The sequence below is a fragment of the Penicillium pulvis genome, assembly GCF_028828015.1.
Source record: "Penicillium pulvis strain IBT 33274 chromosome Unknown contig_10_segment0_segment0, whole genome shotgun sequence".
Taxonomy (NCBI): Eukaryota; Fungi; Ascomycota; class Eurotiomycetes; order Eurotiales; family Aspergillaceae; genus Penicillium; species Penicillium pulvis.
The window spans coordinates 2,289,849-2,309,460 of NW_026643071.1; the positions used below are offsets into that span (position 1 = coordinate 2,289,849).

Sequence of the window (19,612 nt, forward strand, 5' to 3'; positions counted from 1 at the left end):
AGTGTATGCTTAAATGATATTCCACAAACAAAGTGAACAAAGCGCCATGCCGGGGAAGGAACAGTAACGAATTGACCAGGCTAATTGGAGTCGGACGATCCAGGTGCTGCCTTCTTTTGATTCAACTACAATGGTTGTTAGTTATGTGATCGATGCCTATACTCATCGGCACCGTCCGAAGGATCCGGAGGATATAATATGATTTCCGGCAGATGAGTAGATGTGAGTGATAGTAAGACTTACCCAATTCTTCTTGCAATCCCGATAAGCCCTGGGGAGTTTTGGGTCAGTAAAGGATGGTTCTCAATCATGACCGATCGCGAGCATGGAAGCAAGGCTGGCTCAAACGGGAGTCCATGATCGTTTCGGGATAAGGGATAATAGAAAGAGAAAGCATACTGGAAGTAGTCACCACACATCTCTCGATCATAACCATTGCGCTTCAGACATTTGAGACTACGATCCGCGAAGTCCTGGCAAGGGTCATAGAACTGGCTTGCAGTTTTACTGTAATCACCAAGTCAGTCAAGGAGACAGAGAACAGGACAAATAGTTCGGCAAGAATAAGCCTCAGTAAACACCGAACTATTACAGACAGCTCTAGTCTGTTTTCTCCCTTGGTCACCGGCATAGCTGCACGAATTGAACTTACTGGGCGAATTGGCGCTCCGCTTTTTCCCACGCCTTGTCGTGGGTCTCGGGCTGAGATGGTTCCGTCATAAGTGTCAAAGAGATGAGAACGCACTTTTCATAGGGGTGCCCAACGAGTATATGCCGAGGCGTTCTGTCGGCGATGAGTTTGGAAGGAGCTAGAGGTTGATTGGAGGAGGTGGTAGCGTTTTGCCGGGCAGAATTGCGGGTCCATTGTCTTGGCGCAGAGACGATCGCTTTGTGGAGTACAGTATGCCTTCTCCTTTTGTCTTGTTAATTGGATTGATTGTATGGTCATTGTCGTAGACAAACCTCTTGTATTAAAGTCAAGAAAGATCTCTGGTAATGAATAATGAGAGTAATAGGATCTGCGTTGATTGCAAAAAGAAGAAAAAAGGGTTCTGTGGACACTGGTTCAAACCTGGTCAAGCCTGCAACTCCAGGGCTAGGGAGAGTTGCTTCTGTGCCGACTGGAGGGTCCTCGCCACGGGCATTAAGCATCAGGGCATAGGGTGGAGACGAATGATTGGCTTTTGACCGTATCCATACCTTTCCTTTATGTCCGCTTTATGACTGTTTTTAGCAGAGAAAGCGCCATTACTTGTTGGATTTGAGCTGCCTACAGGAAATTGTATACAGAGCTTTTTTTAAGGCGCTCAACTCTGTACCGAACTGCATGGGAGCTAACATTCATTGGCTAGGTCATAAATCATTCCAAAATTTGCCCAGACCGAACCTCAACGTGATGAAACTGGCTGGGTCCGTTTTTAGTATTTCGAATGGCTTACTAGTAAAGGACATCTTTTGCTTGGTATTTACCAGACGCCAGCTGGGTGCTTTGAAGCAAGTTTCAGTCTTCCCGAAGACCAGACGGCAAAAGTCTGATCCCATATCTTTAGTCAATGCGAGTTCTTTGATAAGAGAGATTCGACCCAAGACGATTCGTTGCCATCACCTTGACCCCCTTGATGAAAGTCATAAGTGTTACGGGTACAAAAAATCATCGAGATTGGCATTAAATGTGAGTAGTGTAAGATTGTCGATTCTTCCTTGTAAGGCAAAAAATTTAGTGGAGTCCTCTTCCCGTAGGAGGGGCCGGCCCGCCAAACTAATTTCCATATTGCCACGGCACTGGTTGTGACAGGACCCGTAGCGCTAATCTGCAGCAATTGCAGGAGTGGATATATCACACTATCACTACAATTAGTGTGTGCTTGGGTCTGAGGTCTTGTCCTATTGGTCCCTCCACCCAACGGCGCAAGGAGTCTGGCGGGAATAGCGGTGGTGTTTTGATCAAAGGTCGAGATCAGGAAATGCCTGATGAGAGTCCTAAAAGAAGGAATAATCAACCCCTTGAAATGTCTCACTTGTGAGAGCAATAGGACAGGCACAGAGAAGGTATGATAAAAGAACAAATGGGAATAATGATTCATATTCCAACACAACAATAAGTTGGGTCCATAGTCACGTGAGGAGCAGCAGGAACCGCTTATTTAATTAATGCCTGAGGCCACAAAACAACACGATTGCCCTGGGTTCCTTCACTTCTCAGCGCCACGGTTTTCCCGGCTTTGGAATATCGTGGCCCTCTAATACATCTGATTTACTACTTATTCGCGCAATCCGCCTGCATCTGCGCTGTGTTCCAACATTCAGCTCTACGCCTGATTGTGGGCACTTCCATCGAACTTTTTTCTCTGACCCCCACCGCATCGTAACGAGTTCGCGCCCCCGCTCGACACCGGCCCAAAACGCAAGTTTGACAACGTCGGAGCTGCAAGTGCAGCTACAGAAAACACACAGAAAACCGCGGGAGGGCAATATGGCGATGATAGGTAGTTCTGCGGCCGAGTCCTCCGGGGTAAGCTCCGACCATTCTGCAAGGATGTGGAAAAAGTTAAGACTGACGCGTTTATAGCTTGTCAATACCCTCCAAGGCCATGTGGATGATATTCGAAGCTTAATACAGTGTGGGATTTGCATACGACCATTATACGAGCCTTTCACCCTTGCCTGTGGACACACCTTTTGCTACTCCGTTAGTTTTCACCATATCTAATTTGCGCCCTCTATGAGCTGGTTGTCTGACATCGCATAGTGTTTATCGTCATGGTTTGCTGGTGGAAGATCGAAGAGGACATGTCCTGATTGTCGAGCACCCGTCAAAACTCAGCCTGCGCCGGCCTACCTTGTTAGTCTATCTGATGCCTCTCTTGAAACTAGTATCTGACTTTTTCTTCTTCACTTATTCTAGGTTCGAGCTGTCGTTCAAATGTTCACCACCCGTGCAGAGCTCTTGGATACAGAAGAGACAACAGCAGAACATTTGAAAAACCACAAAGAGGAAATAGCGAAACTGGACAACGACAAGGCGAATACAGATCCGCAAAATGGAGGGTTATTTGGAGGACTTTTCACACCGAAACCCCCTCAACCGAAACCCGTTATCGACATAGATGATGGTATCATGCGCTGTCCAAATTGCTCTTGGGAACTTGAAGATGGCCAGAATTGCGCCGGGTGTGGCTACGTCTATCGGCCAGATTCCGAGGGAACATACTCCAGCGGATCGGACTTGAGCAGCGGAAGCGATTATGATTCTATTCTAGACGGAGATGATGACGACGAGGACGGGGATGAGATAGAAGATCCAGACGCACCGACAACCCAATCCCGAGTCGGCGCACCATTCCACTTATACGACAGACCTATCAACCTCGGTCCGATGTTTCACGACTTGCACCCACATCCGTTCTATCTACCTGGTTTTCGGCACACTACCGGCACTGGACACCCTCCTTGGCAAGCACGGGATGCCTATAATGGCAATGTCTCCTATGATCCCTATGGGGAAGAGGAAGAGGAAGAGGAGGAGGACGAAGACTACTACGAAGATTCATTCATTGACGACGAAGAACATACGCAGCGCGAGAGAGAGGGGTCTGAATCCGATCGTTCTACAGTTGTTGATAGTTCTCGTGCTCGTAACCAACCTTCTTCACGGGGGCCGCCCATTGTACAATACCCCCAAGTGTTTGGCCCGTCTTCGGCAGCCGAGCCCGAGGATTATGACTGGGAAAGCGAAGACGAGGAATCAGTACCCGGGAGACTCTCGAGGCGAAGAGGGCAATGGGTCGTCGATAGTGATGCCTCTGAAGCAGAATCTGGCGAAACGCCACATGACCTTGGGTCCAATGATATACCCGACGGCCTCGATGAGGACTCTAACTCCGAGAATTCTGATTCTGATTCTTCTGATTCCGACGATTCCGACGGCCCCCATATAAGTGCTACCCGTAGCCATTACCCATCAGTTATTCTCCCGTCGGATGACGATGAGATTGAAGATGGCTCTAGCTCACCTCCCAGGCCCAGAACTTCAAGGACCACAGGCACAACTGCCAATACTGCCATCGCCGTTGATGATTCGGATGATGAGGAACCTGTTGGCCCTGTACGAAGAGCAAGCCAGAGAAGACAAGCCCGATTCTCTCCGTACTGATTTTGGCCAATTAATTCATGGCACCGCTGATTTGTTCAACTTTTGGTTTATTTCTATCTGCATACTCGGCATGGGTTTCAATAGCGTGGCGCTTCGGATGGGATAGAAAAATCGCTTGACGCTGCCTGTTATTTGCAGGCCTCAACCTATACTGGCGCAATGATTTATACCTTTTTACTATCTTGCTTTTATTTTTCAATAACTCAACCACCCAATATACCTCTTGAATAATGCGCTACTTTCTTACCGCTAGTTCTGATTTTCATCGATCTCTATCTCTTATACTTTAGACTGGCAGGAGATCAGTAACTCTCATCATGGCTCAGCCCCATCATAGCTTCTACTAACCCGGGCAAAGTGGCTCCTAAAATGAAACCAGAAACGGGGATGCAATGCTCTTCGGCCACCTTGATTGGGTTGAATATAGGTCCGTGCTCTACATATCATGGCTCAGCACTCAGCCTCATTAACCATCAACCCGGGCAATCATATGAAACCGAGGATTGGGAAGAGGTTCTCTTGGAACATCATTATTGGTTGTTTGTTCTTGGTCATCATTGACCTTTTGAATACAAATTTAATTAGCTAGTGAAATATCCATTGAGATCCTGTGCATCCCAGATACTTTGAGGAAAGTTTTTAAGCTTTTGCTCACCATTATGTTCTAACCCTTCATTTAAAAAATATAGGGTATAATTCCTTTGCTGTAGCAACCGTTATTGCCAGTGTACATGGATGAGCATGTTGCAACAAAAGTTCGACAGGAAATCAAAGAGAAGTTTCGAAGTCGAACTCAATCCACTCAGTAATAGAATGTACAATTTGGGGAAGTCGGGATCAATTTTCATATCCAGGTACTGCCTGAACCAACATCTTGTTGAGTGCTCTCACCACGACAAAAATTTTTCACATTGCGAAGAAAGGTAGTTTGGCGGCTCTCAATTTTCAATGATGAAGACGCGAAAAAATCCCACAAACCCGTGAACTGCTCCTTGCCGAAATAGCTGTAGGATCCAGTGATTTCCACACAGTTCACAGCGTTGGCGCTATGAGCACGCTGGCGCACGCTGCTTGGCAGGTGCCGAAGGCCGAATTACACGCGATTATAGAGGCAGGTGCACTTGCCCCCATAGTAGCGCCCCAAGTGCAACCTGCAGCTGAGTAGCAGGCCATGACAACCGCTGCGCATCCTGCTTGGCAAATCCCATAGGCAGCGGGGCCGGCAGAAACAAGTCCGAAAAGGTAGAAAAGAGATAATAGAAATTTCATATTGTCTGGGATGGTCTCTGAAATTTTACATGTCAACCAGGATGTGGTTATTTGAATGATGTCTCGAGAACTTGCATCTGCTAGTGCGAATACTTGTCAGAATCATACTGACGTTGAAATTCCGTTAAAGCGTTTGAGAGTCATTGAATGCCAACTCGTATCGCAGTAACCGTGATTCCCAGCCGCATGACCTCGGACCGGGGGATCAGTATGCCCATACTCACGGATACTGCTATTAATTGGCCAATATCTTTCGTGGTGATGTCTTTTTGACAAAGGCGACATCCTTCGCGAGTTATGATTAGCTTTCTGTGAGATTCGTATTCGTGTACTGTACGATACATATCGTGTGTAACTTAAATCAACAGAAAGACCCTCTAGGACTATGGGTGATATTGAGTAGATATTCAGGTACATATTTCTCATACAATACCGTAGGCTACTCTATAATATTTTAATTGAGTCTGTGCCTTCTCTTGCGTATATTGTGGCTCACATGCGAAGTCATATGCTCTTTGATGCATTTTATTGGACTTACAATTGCTGCGCCAAATGTGGATGGTCTTCAATTCAACACACTTTTGAATTAAAGGGAATATGACTCCTAACAACATTGATCTATAGCAGGTTATCTAAGGTTATCTAAGTGCGTATCGTCCAGGCAACTTCGTTCCTTGAACATGAGTCATCCAAGCAATGTTACCCCACGTCTTTTTCTATCTTCTTCCATGTAAGCAATTTTGCCGTCTTAATTTATTCTATCATCCATAAAATGGCAGCTCAGACCGTCCCCTACGGGCACTGGACTAGTCCCCTCACCGCGGAGCGTCTAGCTACAGATAGCATCACACTTCATGAGTTAGCAGTTAATGTACGGAACAACCAGCACCTTATCCACGACCATTCACTAACATACCACAGGAATCAACGGGAGCCATCTACTCGATTGAGTGTCATCCAACAGAAGATGGTCGTTATGCAATCGTCCAGCATCTTAATGGGAAAAGCCAAGACGTGCTACCCAAAGACCTGAGCGCGCACGCAACAGTGCAAGAACTCGGTGGAGGCTCTATCGACATGCGACACGATGGACAGGTTCTATTCGCCGACGAAGAGTCTCGTAACATCTACCTGCTAGATTCAGTATCGGGCGAAACTAAAATTGTTCACCCGGCTGTTGAAGGGATCCGGTATGCAGACTTCTGTAGCCACCCCTCTAATCCGGAGTGGATCCTTGCTATCAAGGAGGATCATAGAGAGGCCACACCCGAGACGCAGGCGACGCATGTTCATAACACCTTAATCGCGATCAATATTGAATTGGGTACTGAGACGACGATTGCTCAGGGAGATGATTTCTACTCACATCCTAAATTTGATCCTACGGGCAAGTATGTCTCGTGGATTCAGTGGTCGCATCCTGATATGCCTTGGACCGGGACGGTGCTTTATTATGCCCAGTGGAACAATGGGACATTGGAAAATGTTACCCGCATCGCTGGTCAAGGACAAGAAGAGAGTATTGCTCAGCCAAAGTGGAGTCCAGATGGGCTATTGTACTTTGCAAGTGATCGCACCGGCTTCTGGCAGCTTTACTCCTTCAACTTGAACAACCAGCAACAGTCCGCGCTCTCATTGAAGACATTTGAGAATGCCGATTTTGCTACTGATGAATGGGAACTTGGAACGTAAGTCTGCGTGTGCTTTGGTTTTTTCTGGCTATTGTCTGACGTTTGGTTAGCTCGACATACATTTTCCTTGATGCGCAAACCATAGTGGCAACGGCTATTACCCATGCCACGGCAAAGCTCGTCCTCATTGATGTTACCACCTCATCTGTTCAGGACCTCGATCTGCCATATGTGAATGTGTTCGAAATCCGTCGAGTATCCTCAACTTCCTTCGTTGTGGTGGGCACTTCAACCACCTCCCCAGAGGAACTAGCATTGGTTACAATCACACCAACATTCAAAGTCGAAAGGACCATTCTCACATCAACTGCGACATTCGAATTGCCTCCTGAATATGTCTCCGTCGCAAAAGAGCTAACAGCCCCTCAAAAACACGGTCCACTGACCGACGGCCACGTTCACATGTTCTACTTCCCACCTCGCAACCCCAATTTCAAGGCCGATGGCCTTCCTCCTCTACTGGTATATGTCCACGGAGGCCCTAATGGATCCACAACCCCCGCCCTGGACCTGGAAATCCAATCCTGGACCACGCGCGGGTTCGCAGTGTGCGCCGTCAACTATACCGGTTCCACCGGGTTCGGAAGAGAATATCGGGAACGACTCTCCGGTTATTGGGGTCTGGTCGATGTTGCCGATGCCACTAGCGCAGTCGAATACCTTGTGGAGGAGGGCTTAGTCGACAAAGCTCGTGTCGGAATTTACGGCGGCAGCGCCGGTGGCTACCTGACGCTTCGAGCACTGCATATGTATCCCGATGTCTGGGCTGCAGGCATCAGTTCTTATGGAATTAGTGATGTGCGCGCTCTGCAAGCAGACTCCTACAAGTTCGAGAGTCAAGACGTGGACCGGTTGCTGCTGAGCAAGACTAAGCCGGAAGATAGAGAGTCTGAGCTTACCAAACGCAGTCCTTGCAACTTTGCTGATCGGATTCAAGGATCGCTGTTGCTGCTGCAAGGCACTATTGATATGGTCGTTCCTGTGGCACAGGCAAGAATGATGGCTGACGCTATGCGGGCTCATGGACGAGTCGCGGAGGTTGTTGAGTTTGAGGGCGAGGGACACGGATGGGTTGGTCAGAAGGCTATTTTGGAATCTTTGACTCGAAAGGAGGAATGGTGGAAGCGTTATCTGACAACTACTGCCTAAGGCACTTAGATAGCAAAGACTCATGCGGACTCGACAATTCCGAGACTTAGTAAAATATAGAACATATCAACAAAATTAGAAATGAAGTCAACCAATCCTATAATCGTCTATCCATAAAGTACTGTAAATAACGCGCTAACTTTCCTGATCTAGATTTAAGTTCAGGGGTGGTATACCCCGACATACCCCCGCCTTTGTCCAAGGCGGGCGACGATCTTCCCCGGTCTTTAAACCTTGGAGTTTGCCGGGGTCTTCACTCGGACTGCACCACTCCGTTCGATATCTGAACTTCCTGTGATTGTGCTTGCATTTCCGGAGTACTGTCTTCCTGTTATCATATGTTGCTACTGGGATTAACGCTCGGCTTGTGAGGTACAGAGCAGAGTATATAAGGCTTTCCTTGCTCGGCCACCACGTCTACCAAGAATATCCTGATACCGTGACTAACCACTGTCACCATGGCTTCAATGGTGGATAGCCCACCAAAAAGCGGGCTCTCGCTGGTTTTGCAGAATCCCTATTTATGCGGCGTGGCTTCGGTAAGCCTTGAACATGGGTTACAAGATACTAAATGATACATACTGACATCGCGGTAGTTCTCTACCCTGGGCGGCTTGCTATTCGGTTATGACCAAGGCGTAGTCAGCGGTGTGATTACTATGGAGTCATTTGGGGCTCGTTTCCCTCGAGTCTTTTCTGATAGTGGGTTCAAGGGATGGTTCGTGTCGACGCTTCTACTCGGTAAGGAATGTCCAAATAGTTTCTGATTTGTACAAGCTAACACCCATCCAGCTGCCTGGCTTGGATCCCTAATCAATGGTCCCCTCTCTGATCGGGTTGGCCGGAAAATCTCTATAAATCTAGCCGTTATTGTTTTCGTGATTGGGTCTGCTATTCAATGCGCTGCAGTGAACATTCCAATGCTCTTTGTCGGTCGAGCAATTGCCGGGTTGGCAATTGGGATGCTTACCATGGTAGTGCCATTATACATCTCCGAGGTATGCATTACGGCCATGTTATTATCATGAAAGCTCACATGTCTCCAGGTTTCCATTCCAGAGATCCGGGGCAGTCTTGTTGTGATACAACAATGTTAGTCTCTTGCAAAATGGCTTTCTGGATAGTACTTGCTAAGCTCATATTAGTGTCGATTACCATTGGGATTCTTATTAGCTACTGGATCGACTATGGCACCAACTATATCGGTGGTACTCGTTGTGCCCCGAATATTCCCTATACAGGAGGAACAGCTTCATCACCCTCTTTCGACCCTTATCAAGATGTACCTTCTGGTGGCTGCACCGGCCAGTCTGAAGCTTCTTGGCGTCTTCCACTAGCTCTACAGATCGCCCCAGCAATCACCTTGGGCATCGGAATGTTGTTTTTCCCAGACTCACCGCGATGGCTGTTAATGAAGGAGCGAGATGATGATTCGCTTGCTGCGCTCTCACGGCTGCGCCGCCGGCCTCGCGATAGTCCTGAACTGCAGAATGAGTACCTAGAAATTCGTGCATCCATTATGCTGGAGAACTCGTTCGCTAAGGAAAACTTCCCCAATCTATCTGGTTTCAAGCTTCATGTTGCGCAGGTTTGTGGTTTTACGTACATCCTCGGGTTGACATACTAACATAACCGCCACAGTATATGTCCATGTTGACTAATTGGGCCCGGTTCCGAAGATTAGCTATAGGCTGCATCGTGATGTTCTTCCAGCAATTTATGGGCTGCAATGGTGGGTGTCTTTTTCATCCTATTCGATACCCTGCTAATTACTCCAGCCATGATCTACTACGCACCTACGATCTTTGCCCAACTCGGTCTCAGCGGTAACACATCATCTCTCCTTGCAACGGGTGTATACGGTATCGTGAATTGTCTAAGTACGCTCCCAGCTCTGTTCTTTATTGACAAGGTTGGACGCCGTGTCCTGCTTATGGCTGGTGCCACGGGTACCTGTATCTCACTGGCTATCGTGGGCGGTATTCTGGGAGCTTATGGGTCCAGCTTGCCAGATCATAAATCGGCTGGATGGGTTGGTATTGCTTTCATCTATATCTACGATATCAACTTTTCGTACTCTTTCGGTGAGTTTGACTTTCTTGAGGCTCCAGCCATAACTATAAGGACAAGCTGATCCTTTTTACCAGCTCCAATTGGTTGGGTATTACCTTCGGAGATATTCAATCTCTCTATCCGAGCTAAAGCCATGTCTATTACAACATCTGCAACTTGGATGTGTAATTTGTATGTTTTCTTTCTCCTGAAATTCCACGTGAAATACTCTAACACACTATGAACAGTATCATTGGACTTGTCACCCCAGACATGCTTGACTCCATCACCTATGGCACCTACATCTTTTTCGCGGTCTTTTGTCTCCTGGCACTCGGATTTACGTTTTTCTGTATTCCCGAGACACGAGGAAAGGTATGTTCGCACTGAGCTTTTGCTCCTGATCTCTCTAGATTAACCACTGATCTCTTCTCAGACTCTTGAAGACATGGATCTCATCTTCGGAGATACCGCTGCACATGAAGAGAAGAGACGCATTAAGCGGATTGAGGCACGCCTGCGTGGTACCCCTGTTGATGACGATGTTGATTCCCTAAAGCCGGCAGATGAGCATGCGGAGATTGCGAATGATGTTTAAGTAGCAACTCAAATCTTGGATGTGTGCAGAGACTTCTAGACTATAGGTAATATTCTACTAGCGGAAGTTCCCCCTCCAGGCTTAGTGATAACTCTACCTATCGAGGCTACAAATCATCTGGGCAGTGAGCTGCAATGTGAAAAGGTACTTAGCCGGTCGAGATCCGGTACTTATGTATGCAAGATATCTAGATGGTAAAATACATGTAGAAATTGACTCCAAGACACCACACCCCGAATGACACGCCACAACATGCCCCACATCTGAAAATGCAAGGTCAAGTTAAAATCCGTAAACTTTTATACATCGGCCTCGGCATCAACGAGAGATGTGAAAGGGACCTCGAAGACAACTGCACCGTTGCGACCATCCGATGGAGTAGCCTTGTCGTAGTTGGTGGCAAAGCACTTCCACCGGCCAAGTCGGTGTTCCTTGCCAACTGCTGCAACAATACACAGACCACGAGGTTGAGTGTTGGTCTTCGATTTGTAATCCTTTGACTCGGGCTGGTCTGACTCGGGGCGACGCTCGAAAACGGCGATATCATTAATCACACCCTTGATCAAGGGCTCCGCCTTTTGCTGCGAGGTTCCATCAATGTCCATGTCATCAAGACCAGGGGTGCCACTGGCGAGAGTTTGGTTGAGCTGCTGGGAAGGTGTATCGGGAGTTGACAGGCCAGAAGAACCAAGACCCACCGGGCCCAATGGGATGATACTCTTCTTATCTTCTGGGATGCGCCATGCGCGGATGGAGCCATCCCAGCTACCACTCAGGACGATATCGGTACCCGGAAGAGTGGCTAAAGCGGTAATCCAACGAGGCATAGGGCGCATGTGCCGGGTATTATGAGCAGCAGTCTCGCTGTCAACCTCTTGAGACAATTCTTCCAAAGGCGGGATAGGGTCTAGGCCGTGTGCCAAGGGAACTGTGTAAAGGGGCTTCTTCTTATGCATCGACCACAGACAGATGGATCCACAGTCGGAGCCAGTAACGAAATGTGCTGGTGGAAGAGCGGCAATGCAGTCAATGTTGCTCTCCTTGTAGGGTGCCTTCTTTGAAGCACCACCACGGAACACGAGTTGTGCCTCTTCGACAACCTTCCATAATCTCGCTGTTCTATCTCTGGCACCAACGCTCAGAGCCTGGTCAATTGTCATAGCGGCCACTCCAGTCACATGGTCTTGGTGACCAAAGAGAGTTTCAACGTAAGCATGGCCAGCTCCGCTGATGGACCAGGTTTTGATGGTACGATCGTAACTACCAGTAAAAAGCTGCTCTCCGGAGTTCATAGTCGAAATATGGCGAGCAAAAGCGACACTGCTGACAGAGTCACGGTGCTGGGTGAAAGTCCTGGTTGGCGTCAAAGTCTCCGCATCCCAAATCACAAGTTTCTTGTCCGCACCACCTGTTGCCACGAATCTTCCTGAGGGACTGACAGCAACAGACAAAATGCTTCCCGTATGGCCGTGTTCCTCGCCAGTCTCAGCAATTTTGCGCACACCCCGAGCGTACTTCACTTGCTTCGGCTTCCTTCGTTGGGGTCGGGGGGGTCGTTTCGAGGAAGCATCCTGGACGGGTCCATCAGGACCACTTGGTGTTGCCAGTTCCCACTTAATCAAGGTTTTGTCCTTCGAGACTGTGTAAACATATGGCGAATGAACGGCGATGGAAGTAGTAGACTGGGTATCGGCGCGGAAGAACGAATGCGAAGCCGTGGAAAACGAGAGTTTGTCGGCAATTTGTCGGAAAGCTCGTCCTTTGAATTCGTCCTAAATTGTCACGGTTAGTCGCAGTCTCCACTCGTGAAGAGAAAAGTTCCACATACAACATCCTCCTTCAATCGCTCTGCGATCAAGTCTCGATCAATTTCTTCCGCATCAAAGCCGACCTCGTCGACAACATCTTCGCGGACATTGTCCAAGTAACGTTCCGCAAGTTTCAATCTTCGGTCTGCGGCCGTTTCGCCGTCGTCCGAGTCCGATTCAGAGCCTTCTCCAGAGATGACCGAATTGATCTCGTCATCGTCCATATCACTTCCTGAAATTGATTCCTCCCGTTCACGGGGTCGTTGGGTCTTTCCGCCATCGTTCTTTGCATCCACGCCTCGTTTCTTAGTTGCTGGGGGTGCAGCGCGGTCGTCTCTCTTGCGCTTGCGCTGCGAGGCAGGCACGGTAAAGAAAGAAGACATGATGGATCTTCAAAATAGTAGTCCCACAGCAAGCTTTAATTAAAATTTGCTGGTGGAAATACCCCGGCGACAAATGGGACTTAGTGGTGGCCGATGCTAGATTCAACTTTTTTTTTCGGGGAAAAAAAAGGCGGCCAAGCGGCGGCTGACTCAGCGAGGTAGCTGAGAGCTCCAGGCGTCAAGCTCACCGCGCGGTCATCACCTCAACCACATTCCCTTTCATCGCCTTTTTTGAACCTCGTCTTGATTTATTTCTCATTTTCCTGACATACCGCCAATATGTTCGTCTATCCCGGTCATCACCCCACATATTAATTGCTTGCCATGACTGACCGCGCTTGCTAGGGACGTTCTCTTGGGTATTACTGGCAAGGACTTCGTCCTTCTTGCCGCATCCAAGGCTATTATGCGAGGCCCGACTATCATCAAAGCAGAGGATGACAAGACCAGAAGTCTGAATAAGCACACCCTTATGGCTTTCTCTGGAGAGGCAGGAGACACCAGTCAGTACCCTGCATATCGGTGATGGAACTCTAGACGCTGATGGCTTGTTTTACCCAGTTCAATTCGCCGATTACATCCAAGCAAACGTTCAACTGTATACGATGCGCAATGACACCGAGCTCAGCACCCCTGCTGTAGGCAATTTCATCCGAGGAGAGTTGGCCCGCAGCTTGCGATCACGAAGCCCGTACACAGTCAACCTGTTGCTGGGTGGTGTGGACCCTGCTACAGAGAAGCCTCACTTGTACTGGATCGACTATTTGGCTTCGTTGGCCCCTGTACCATATGCCGCCCATGGTTATGCCCAGTATGTTTGGCAGGATATCTGAAGATGGGAGGGTTGAATACACGAGCATTGCTAACAAGCGTAGATACTACTGCCTTTCTCTCCTCGACAAACATCACAACCCTAACATTTCCCTCGAAGAAGGCATGAAACTCCTTGAAATGTGCACAGATGAGCTCAAGCGTCGGCTACCAATTGACTACAAGGGGGTACGTTCGGGTCATTTCTCTGTTTAATGTGGTTATACTAATTTATTATTTGTAGGTACTGGTGAAGGTGGTGACAAAGGATGGCGTGAAAGAGGTAGACTTTGATAACGACAGGATCGCTCGGGCTGCGTAATGGTCAACATGCCTGGGCGTTTGTTGTATCATATCCTATGACGTTTTAACATTGCTTTACGGGATACCAACAAAGACTCCGAGATTTCCTTAGTAGTCCGTAAGAAAACCTCAATAATTGTAATGGATATTCGTCAAATACTGCTTATTATTTTGGCATCTCAACCCAATTGAATAGACCTGACTGTCGTTTGGAAGAGCTATCACCTAGACATGACGATGTTGGATGTTTGATAGGTTTGCACCATCTTCAAGAGCTCGCGGGACTGAAGAACTTCGGCGCTTCGATTCCTTCTTTACCACCGCAACACTCCTATCGCAATGCCGAAAAGACTAGCAGAGCTTCCTCTGGGGGAGAACTTCCCAGGCCCGCCGGCCTCGAAAAAGGCGCGAACGGAAGACGGGATTGACGAAGACACCAGCAACGGTGCAGTACCCGCGCAACCAACCGAAGAGCAGCAAGACGATCGCAATGGCGCCAATACCCTAGCAGCTGCCGATAAAGGAGAAGAGGAACTGGGAGAAGCTGCGCAGGACAACTCAGGACTCTCGGATATTGACGAAGAGGCCTCCGCCCTCAGTGCACCCAAACGACAAGACCAGCCAATGGAGGGCTACGGCGACCTCTACCTCGACACGGTCAATAGAGGTGTATTGGACTTCGACTTCGAGAAGCTGTGCTCCATCAGTCTCTCGAATATTAATGTGTATGCTTGTCTCGTCTGCGGCAAATATTTCCAGGGTCGCGGTCCCAAATCGCATGCGTATTTTCATGCGCTCGAGGTCGGGCATCATGTGTTCGTCAACATGGGCACCAAGAAGGTCTATGTGTTGCCAGAAGGATATGAAGTCAAAAGTAATAGTTTGGACGATATTAAATATGTGGTGGATCCGCACTATTCGAAGAACGAAGTGGTCAAGATGGACAAAGAAGTTCATGGCGCCTGGGATCTCCATGGTGCCAGGTACAGACCAGGTGAGACAGTCTGCCTAATAAAGAGAGCTTTTGAATACTAATGGTATCACAGGATTTGTTGGCATGAACAACATCAAGGCCAACGACTATATGAACGTCGTGGTTCAGCTTCTGGCGCACGTCCTCCCCATTCGCAACTTTTTCCTCCTCCACGAGTTCCCCCAACTGGGCACTCCGCAACTCGCTCTTCGCTTCAGTACGCTTGTACGCAAGTTGTGGAACCCCAAAGCATTCCGATCTCACGTATCTCCGCACGAGTTGCTTCAAGAGGTCGCCCTGCGATCATCAAAGCGCTTCACCCTCAGCCAGCAATCCGACCCCGTGGAGTTCTTATCATGGTTCCTTAACAACCTCCATCTTTCTCTGGGCGGCTCCAAAAAGCCATCAAAAACACCCACCAGTGTAGTCCATGCGGCCTTCCAGGGCCGTGTTCGGATTGAATCGCAGGCTATCACAGCCCACTCCGACACCCAAAACGCACGTTTGGTCTTCACAGAATCCGGCGATATCAACAGCCAGGTCACCCCTTTCATGATTCTCACCTTGGATCTCCCCCCAACCCCCCTCTTCCAATCGGCAAACCGGGAATCTATCATCCCACAAGTGCCTCTCACCACCCTCCTCAACAAATACAATGGCCTCACAGCATCCGAGAAAATGGCCCATCGTGTCAGACATCGCCTTCTCCACCCCCTTCCCCCTTATCTTCTCTTCCATATAAAACGATTCAACAAAAATCGCTTCGTGTCAGAGCGAAACCCTACCATTGTCACTCATCCCAGCCCCCGCTCCCTCGACATGTCACCATACGTCGAGCCAAACCCGGACGTATGGCCTCCGTCAGAACCGATCCTGTACGACCTTGTAGCGAACATCATTCTAGACCCCTCAATCGCCGCCCCCGGTGCTACTGAAGATGCAGCTGACAAGGGCGTCAACGCCGCGTCTGGCTCATCCACTGGAGCTGGTGGCGGCAGCGAAAAGGTATCCTGGCTTGTTCAGCTCCACGATAAGGCTTTGTCGGCCGAAAACTCAAGCCATCAAAATGGCGGTGCTGCGGAACAGCGTGGTCCTGAGTGGCTCGAAATTCAGGATCTGTTTGTCAAGCGCGCTGAGAGTGAGACTCTCTTTACCCGTGAAGGATACCTGATGGTTTGGGAGCGCAGGAAGGTCCCTGGTCAGAAGGGCAAGAGTGCTAAATAATGAGGACCGACTGAAACTTGAAACTGTATTATTCACGACTGAAAACTTGGGGAGTTTGGGTTGGTGAGAGATTCATAAATTCAATCTTCTACACAAATATCTCTTTCATCTTTATTATAGACCGGGAACGATTGCAGTTGGGTGTATATGCCTTGCAGGGGACTCAATCACCTAGGCACGCCTATTTACGTGTGTAGCAGGGCAAAATTTCGAGATGACTGAGAAGAACACGACCATTTAATTCCATCTATAGAGTCCCCCAGCCACAAAACTTCCGCCCGATTCTCATTGTGGAACCGACCAAGAAACCCCACACACCTGCTCTTAGCGCAGCCTGCATACCTCTCATAAGAACCAGTCTACCACAGTAGGCAAAAATATCATGCCAGGATCGTCCGCCACCCCATAGGCCTATAGAGTGTAGGTCCGAGGGTCGGACCGTAGAAGAAGGGTGCAGAGCAATATACGAATGAGCTAGAGACCGGACGTAAAGCGATTCGATGGGCGATAGGATGATGGTGCTTATGAATGACGCGAGATGTGATGCAAGTGAGTCTACCGGGTGGGCGGATAGGAGCGTCACTCTGTGAGAAATGACGGGTAGTCCAGGTGCATGTGTCATGGGCTGGAGTGCAGAATTGGAAGGAATTTCGCCAGCTTCGGCTATTTCCAATGGTTGGAAGCTCACTTGTTCTTCGTCATTAGGCTCTTCAACGCCGTCTGGGAGAATATTTGGCATGTTGGAAGCCGGGGTTTCTTCAAGAGGTGCAGGGTCCACATGGTGATCAGCCATGGCCTCTTGAACAATATTTTGAGGCTGACTTTCCTCAGCAGGAATATCCTGGCCTGTATCAAAGCTGGCACCGGCAGTGACGCCAGATACGCCGTCGGTTTCAACTAGTGGCAATTGCTGTGTAGCTTGTTGCTGGGCTTGGCTCAAGATCAACGCCTCGAGGAAATCGGCTATAGACCTTCGGTCCATGGCAGTCGCTGGGTTATTACGACCGAAGAAAGGCGGATTCCGCTGGGAAGGTGTTTCGGTTTGAGGGTTGCGATTGCGGTTACCCAAAAGCTCCAGCTGCATTGTGATGATGTCGGAACTCTGATGAATCAAAGAAGCTCTAACGCGAGGTGAGGTGGGTGGCGATGTTTCTGGGGATGATGGTCGGGAGAACAGAGTGTTGGAGCGAGAGTTCTGACGAGGTCTTGCTGAAGGCTCAGCTTGTTGGACATTGCTTGCTTGGCTCTGCGAGCGTGAGGCATTTGAGGGTGCGCTTGTTCGTCCAAGGGTAGCTATTTCTGAAAAGAAGTCATTGCTCATCTCACCAGGAGATTGAGACATGCGGTTCTCGTTTGTAAGGACTTGGTTCATGTCTGGACCCAGCTCAGCATCAGGTGTTTGATTCAAATCCGCAACAGGCAACGAATTTGGCGACGCAATGCGGGCATCACCACGAGCGATGGTTTCCAAAGGTCTAGCTAAAATATCACGCGCCTCGACTCCAGCGAAATTCGCACGAAGTTGAACTTCTTCGAGCTCATGTTGTAGTGACTCAATCGATTGTCTAAGGTTGTTTTCAATGCTCTCAGGGTCTTGGCCATCGATTCGCGGCTGATCTGGGGTCTTATTGGACAAAAGTCCGAATAGAGAGAATACCCATCCTCGTAAAGCGACAAGCTCTTGTTTGATATCTTGTGCCAATGTAAGTTTCGCACGGCGAGTTTCTTCTTCTGATCTGCGTCCCAGGGTTGGGGCGACCCACTCAAGAAGGTTTTCCTCGTAGGCAACTCGAATCGAAAGCTCGTCTGCGACGGTAGGTTTGGGGATTTGGCGTCGGATCAGTCTATAAATGCGCTCCTCTAACTCTGGGCGCAGGTAAAATGCGTAAGCGAATGTCAGAACTCCAGGGGACGTCAGAAGTTGCATCACAAAACCCCCAATTGATGGGAGAGAAAAGTCCACAGGGAGAGGCGGGAGTCGGAACAAAGAAGCCTCGCCAAAGGGGATCAACATTCGAAGACTGGGGATGGAGTTCGAAGGCACTAATGAAAGTGTTTGAAGCACAGAATACATGTATGCCTCGAGGGACAAGATGAGAACTGAATGCTTTGTCCTATAGCCATCGTCAGCATCGGTGTATGAATGGTGATATGAAAGCAACCTACACGTGGTATCCCATAGAAAAGAAAGCACGAATACTCAAGGACAGACTACCGCTGTCGGTGAATCCCAAGACATAATCACGGATCGTGAGGAGAAAGCGCCTGAGAGGATTTTCGCGGGCAATTGCTAATGTGCTAGAAATTGCCCAGCCAGGAATACCAGCACAATAAAACCCTAGAATTCCCGTGGTCTCGCGCTCAGAGCGTATGACATCCAGCAATGGTGCGTGAGCATAGTGCTTAAATGTCTATATAGCTAATGTCAGATACCAGTGCATCACAGATGGTTATGTTTGCACATCTTACCAGAATGCGTCCTGTAAGGGATGATGACCACCAGGTGCTGAAGAACACGAATAGCTGATCTAAGGTAGTTATGACCAAGCCGAAGTCATTCTCGGTTGCGATTTGGTTCATCTTCTGTTCTTCATTGGATGTGCTGGCATTTCGGTCCTCGCCACTAACCACGATCCCCATAGTAGAGAGAATGTCATTTTTCGCTCTGCGGAGCTCTCGGCCCAGAGCTTTGGACTCAGGGTTGACATGATGCCCTCGTGCATCATACTGTTGCATGTAATTGTCGGAATGTATGTTAGAAACCCTTCTCACTGGATTTGAAGGGTCGACTGTCGCTGTCTCTGGAGGTTCGTATGGTGACCGACCCTTGAAAACGGTTAATAATGCCGGGTTTTGAGGGACAAGGCATGAAATTGAAGAAGAACAGGCCAAAGGAAAGAGAAGTCTTGTGAAATGTGCTATGCATTGAGAAAGAGAATCATCATATCACAAGTAGATATCGGATGCAATACCAAACATGATGCTCGAGTGTCGCAAAGATTTCCAACCAACAAGACAAAAAGACTGAATAATCCATATTATACCATGGGGAACATCAACAGGAAACAATATACTATAGATCAAGACAAGGAGGGATCAATTATGAAGGGGGCTTACCAAAGCGAGCCGGTTTAAATAAGCCTGGCGGCCCATCACGAATGAGGAACACCTAGTACCGGGGGTGATCACATCACCTCCC

The 19,612-nt window shown here is 48.6% G+C and overlaps 8 protein-coding genes across 8 annotated transcripts; 5 read left to right on the forward strand and 3 right to left on the reverse strand.

Annotated features, from left to right (window-relative positions):
* Positions 1 to 80: 80 nt before the first annotated feature.
* On the reverse strand, positions 81 to 720 carry N7503_000876 (uncharacterized protein; the record flags this gene model as incomplete). Its single annotated transcript, XM_057060437.1, has 4 exons — positions 81 to 125; positions 244 to 271; positions 400 to 507; positions 653 to 720. The coding sequence occupies 4 exons, from the start codon at positions 718 to 720 to the stop codon at positions 81 to 83; spliced, it is 249 nt and encodes an 82-aa protein (XP_056927360.1).
* Positions 721 to 2,218: 1,498 nt separating this feature from the next.
* N7503_000877 (uncharacterized protein) lies at positions 2,219 to 4,153 on the forward strand (the record flags this gene model as incomplete). The annotated part of the gene is made up of 4 exons (XM_057060438.1): positions 2,219 to 2,512; positions 2,570 to 2,689; positions 2,750 to 2,842; positions 2,906 to 4,153. The coding sequence occupies exons 1-4, from the start codon at positions 2,474 to 2,476 to the stop codon at positions 4,151 to 4,153; spliced, it is 1,500 nt and encodes a 499-aa protein (XP_056927361.1). The 5' UTR covers positions 2,219 to 2,473.
* Positions 4,154 to 6,167: 2,014 nt separating this feature from the next.
* N7503_000878 (S9 family peptidase) lies at positions 6,168 to 8,262 on the forward strand (the record flags this gene model as incomplete). The annotated part of the gene is made up of 3 exons (XM_057060439.1): positions 6,168 to 6,293; positions 6,344 to 7,110; positions 7,164 to 8,262. The coding sequence occupies exons 1-3, from the start codon at positions 6,195 to 6,197 to the stop codon at positions 8,260 to 8,262; spliced, it is 1,965 nt and encodes a 654-aa protein (XP_056927362.1). The 5' UTR covers positions 6,168 to 6,194.
* A 458-nt stretch (positions 8,263 to 8,720) lies between these two features.
* Positions 8,721 to 10,912, forward strand: N7503_000879 (sugar porter family MFS transporter; the record flags this gene model as incomplete). The annotated part of the gene is made up of 10 exons (XM_057060440.1): positions 8,721 to 8,801; positions 8,859 to 9,003; positions 9,055 to 9,260; positions 9,309 to 9,354; positions 9,408 to 9,850; positions 9,904 to 9,994; positions 10,041 to 10,346; positions 10,410 to 10,506; positions 10,563 to 10,689; positions 10,751 to 10,912. The coding sequence occupies 10 exons, from the start codon at positions 8,721 to 8,723 to the stop codon at positions 10,910 to 10,912; spliced, it is 1,704 nt and encodes a 567-aa protein (XP_056927363.1).
* A 299-nt stretch (positions 10,913 to 11,211) lies between these two features.
* N7503_000880 (ribosomal RNA-processing protein RRP9) lies at positions 11,212 to 13,188 on the reverse strand (the record flags this gene model as incomplete). The annotated part of the gene is made up of 2 exons (XM_057060441.1): positions 12,741 to 13,188; positions 11,212 to 12,684 (listed from the first exon to the last, which is right to left on the reverse strand). Exons 1-2 carry the CDS (start codon positions 13,101 to 13,103, stop codon positions 11,212 to 11,214), a joined length of 1,836 nt encoding a protein of 611 aa, XP_056927364.1. The 5' UTR covers positions 13,104 to 13,188.
* Positions 13,189 to 13,509: 321 nt separating this feature from the next.
* On the forward strand, positions 13,510 to 14,235 carry pre1 (proteasome core particle subunit beta 4; the record flags this gene model as incomplete). The annotated part of the gene is made up of 4 exons (XM_057060442.1): positions 13,510 to 13,606; positions 13,665 to 13,914; positions 13,979 to 14,102; positions 14,158 to 14,235. 4 exons carry the CDS (start codon positions 13,510 to 13,512, stop codon positions 14,233 to 14,235), a joined length of 549 nt encoding a protein of 182 aa, XP_056927365.1.
* A 320-nt stretch (positions 14,236 to 14,555) lies between these two features.
* Positions 14,556 to 16,413, forward strand: N7503_000882 (ubiquitin carboxyl-terminal hydrolase family protein; the record flags this gene model as incomplete). Its single annotated transcript, XM_057060443.1, has 2 exons — positions 14,556 to 15,210; positions 15,263 to 16,413. The coding sequence occupies 2 exons, from the start codon at positions 14,556 to 14,558 to the stop codon at positions 16,411 to 16,413; spliced, it is 1,806 nt and encodes a 601-aa protein (XP_056927366.1).
* Positions 16,414 to 16,660: 247 nt separating this feature from the next.
* N7503_000883 (uncharacterized protein) lies at positions 16,661 to 19,566 on the reverse strand (the record flags this gene model as incomplete). Its single annotated transcript, XM_057060444.1, has 4 exons — positions 16,661 to 18,527; positions 18,580 to 18,824; positions 18,883 to 19,239; positions 19,531 to 19,566. 4 exons carry the CDS (start codon positions 19,564 to 19,566, stop codon positions 16,661 to 16,663), a joined length of 2,505 nt encoding a protein of 834 aa, XP_056927367.1.
* Positions 19,567 to 19,612: the final 46 nt, after the last annotated feature.